The following is a 2,964-nucleotide window of genomic DNA, read 5'->3' as shown; positions in this document are numbered from 1 at the left end:
TCAGGACCAGCTCTGAGGATACGTGTGCTGTGGGAAGACCAAAGAACTGCCTGGGAGTGGAATTCCTGAGCTGCATGGGCACTGTCAGGGTTGGGGGTGGTAGCAGATGCTGGGTACTGCCCACGTGGGGTCCTTTCCTACTCTAGTTCTTGGCTCTAATCTTTTGATGGCTGAGGCCTCTGGGACTGATCCCAGGTGACTGGTGGGTGGAAGGTCCTGGGAGCTCCCCCAACCCACTTGGCCTCAGAGGTTGAGCTGAATGGCTTGTCTCGAGTGAGGGGGGAGAACTGGGTGTAGGCACTGCCGCCGTGCCCTGACAGGTTACACCCCTGTTCTTGTTACCTGTTGTCACCCTAGTGTTGAATCTTAGCAGTTAACATTAACAGCGTCACAGTGTTCATGTAACTGGTCAGCAGATCTTTGTTTGGTGTGGACGCTTAATGTGGATTAATTTACAGAAACCCCCAATGTTTGTTTCAAGTATTTAGATAAGAATGTTATTTGAATGGAACTTTCTTAACCAAGAAGGTAGTATTTATAATGTATAATCATTTACTTGTAGTGAATTGTTTCAAGTTGTTAACACTTGTTTTTAAGTTTTTTTTACACTATAGCATTTATGCAATGGTTTACAGAATTCATGGAGTTATTTTTATCAGTATGAGAATTAAAACTTTGAATCTTTATTTTGTCTATATCTCTGGGTACAAACTAAGACTGGCCATCAGTCCCTGGGAGCATCCGCACGTGGTCTGAGGGGAGCCATGCCTCTCTACTGTAGTGTACTTGCCCAGGGGCCTCTTGACTTGCAGTGTGCTGCCTTCGCCTCTGCCCTACGCCTCGGGTCTGAGGCTCTGGGTCACAGGAAGTTCCCATGTAGTCCTGGATCACCTCCCAGTTGCTCAGGGGATCTGTCTGTGGGTGTCTTGTGGCCCAAGCGCTCAGAGCTGGAGGTTTCTGTCAGAACACCGAGTGGTATGTCAGGCCCTGGCCCCACACAGGGGACCAGGAGGAGGAAGCAGGGTGGGCTTGGTGCCTCACCCAGGTCTGATTTACCTGGGGGCTTTGTGTAGGGGATGCCGTGTTGGGTGAGCAGATTTTTAAGCCTCTTTGTCTCCTTCAACAGTTCTTTATGTGCCTAAGAGAGGGAAAAGTAAGCCACTTGGTGGGAGGCTGTCATGTCCAGGGACCCCTCTCCCCCAGTTCTGTACCTTTTTACAGTTTTCCAGGGTCTCAAGCCCCAGGCCCATAGGACCTCCTTCCTGCTGAGTGGGTTCACTTTCTCCTGGGGTCTTTAAATAGCCAGCATCCTCAAAAAGTCCCCTCAGCAACTTCTCATAGCCCTGAAGGCAGAGGAAGCAGATGAAGCACACAGGTTCCGAATGGGCCAGCTGGGGCACCCATCCGACCTTGTGCTCACCTGGGGCGTGATCAGGTCATCAGCCAGGTCCTGCTCCACCTGGTCCCACCGCTGCTGCAGGTCCTCCGGCAGGGCCGGGTACACTAAGGACCCAAGACTGGATCAGCCAAACCCTAGTATCCCCACCCAGCCACCACCCAGCATCCTACCTAACAAAGAGTGGGGGTGGCAGACGAGGGGGGTCTCAAATGTCAATGAATAGACACAAGTGCTCGGCTCCGACACGTGGGCTAGCTGGTTGCTTTTTCCACAGGTAAGCTCCACCTGGGGAGGGGAACTTCGTGGGTGGACTGGGGGAGCACAGGCCCCTCTGCCCAGGCACTTGTCCTCACAGCCCCACCTTGCTTTGGCGGCTCTGGGAGCGGCAGGAGTCACCGTCCCTCATCCACATGGCAGCAAAGGTGTTGTTGGTGATTTCCCACTCCTGCCATATGCTGCAGGGAGTAGAACACATGAGGCCAGGCACCAGTCACGGAGGCTTCTGCCTGCCTGTCCCCCAGCTCACCCGAGAATGCCACTGTAGGCGTTCCAGCGGAAGGTCTGCTCATGCTGGGTCACATTGTGGAATGGACAGAACTCGTACTTGTACCTAGGGGCATAGGTGGTATCAGGGCCCAATCCCATCTCACCCCCACCCCACCCCACCCCGCCCCGCCCAACTGCCCCACACTCACGTGGCCTCCACCAAGCTGAAACACTTGCCAGCGAGTCTGAAGAGTCGTTCAGGCCCTAGGAGAACAGAGTGTGGCAGGCTGAGCCCAGCACAGAGGCTGGGCCAGGCCAGAAGGGAAAACAGATCCCCAGCAAAACGGGGAGAGGGGGATGTACCATGGGGGTGGGGGGAATGCCAAGCTGATTTAAACCTTAAAAGTGAAGCACAAGAGCTTGAGTGATATCAGCAAAATGCCAGACCCAGGAGCTCCAAGCTCGTTTCCCTGTGGAAACAACCATTGGAAACCCACTGAGCTACCTTTGCACGAACTGTTAACACTGGTTTCCAGGAGCCCAATGAACACCCAACCAGCAAAACGCCACTTGGAAACTGGCAGGCTGAGCCCTGTGGTGTCTGTGCCTGCCCTCTGTGGCAGTGAGGAGGATTTTTGCCTCACCACCTCGACCGGTCCTGTCTGGGGCTGCCCCAGAAAGCAGCAGAGACAACAGGTGCCCAGAGGACGTGCAACAGACCACAGACAACCAGCTGGAGCTGGGATGGGACTCCAGAGACACAGACACTGAAAGGCAGCCATGTACACATAGACCCAAGAACAGCAATCCTCCCCCCAGACCACAGGGGAAGGATGGTGCCACACAGGACTAGTCTGCAAAGGTAGTCAGAATAGCCTGCTTTCCCAGATGAATTTTCAACAACTAATCGCCTAGCCCATTCAAATGAAAGAAACTGACAAAGCAACTGAGAACTGTACATCAGCTACACTGTCCTCACAGACAAGGTTAAGACACCCCTAGTTAAAAGCTGGGAGTCCAGCTCAGCGCCTGTGGCTCAAGTGGCTAAGGTGCCAGCCAGCCACACACACCTAAGGTGG

General features: G+C 53.8%; 1 protein-coding gene across 1 annotated transcript in view; it reads right to left on the bottom strand.

Moving 5' to 3' along the window:
- Positions 1-543: 543 nt before the first annotated feature.
- GNPTG (N-acetylglucosamine-1-phosphate transferase gamma subunit) overlaps positions 544-2,964 on the bottom strand; it is an 8,240-nt gene continuing 5,819 nt past the window's right edge. Inside the window, exons 4-11 of the mRNA XM_003790894.3 lie at positions 2,095-2,149; positions 1,926-2,009; positions 1,761-1,854; positions 1,570-1,684; positions 1,421-1,503; positions 1,212-1,343; positions 1,057-1,138; positions 544-957 (exon numbers count right to left, since the gene is read on the bottom strand). Of these exons, the coding sequence (XP_003790942.1) occupies positions 860-957; positions 1,057-1,138; positions 1,212-1,343; positions 1,421-1,503; positions 1,570-1,684; positions 1,761-1,854; positions 1,926-2,009; positions 2,095-2,149 (743 nt within the window). The 3' untranslated portion in view covers positions 544-859. The remainder of the gene's footprint in view (positions 958-1,056; positions 1,139-1,211; positions 1,344-1,420; positions 1,504-1,569; positions 1,685-1,760; positions 1,855-1,925; positions 2,010-2,094; positions 2,150-2,964) is intronic.

Source organism: Otolemur garnettii, unplaced genomic scaffold, assembly GCF_000181295.1.
Source record: "Otolemur garnettii isolate 467f Iridium unplaced genomic scaffold, OtoGar3 scaffold00044, whole genome shotgun sequence".
Lineage (NCBI taxonomy): Eukaryota > Metazoa > Chordata > Mammalia > Primates > Galagidae > Otolemur > Otolemur garnettii.
The sequence above is the reverse complement of the archived record's forward strand: the minus strand, read 5'-3'. Positions and strand labels throughout refer to the sequence as shown.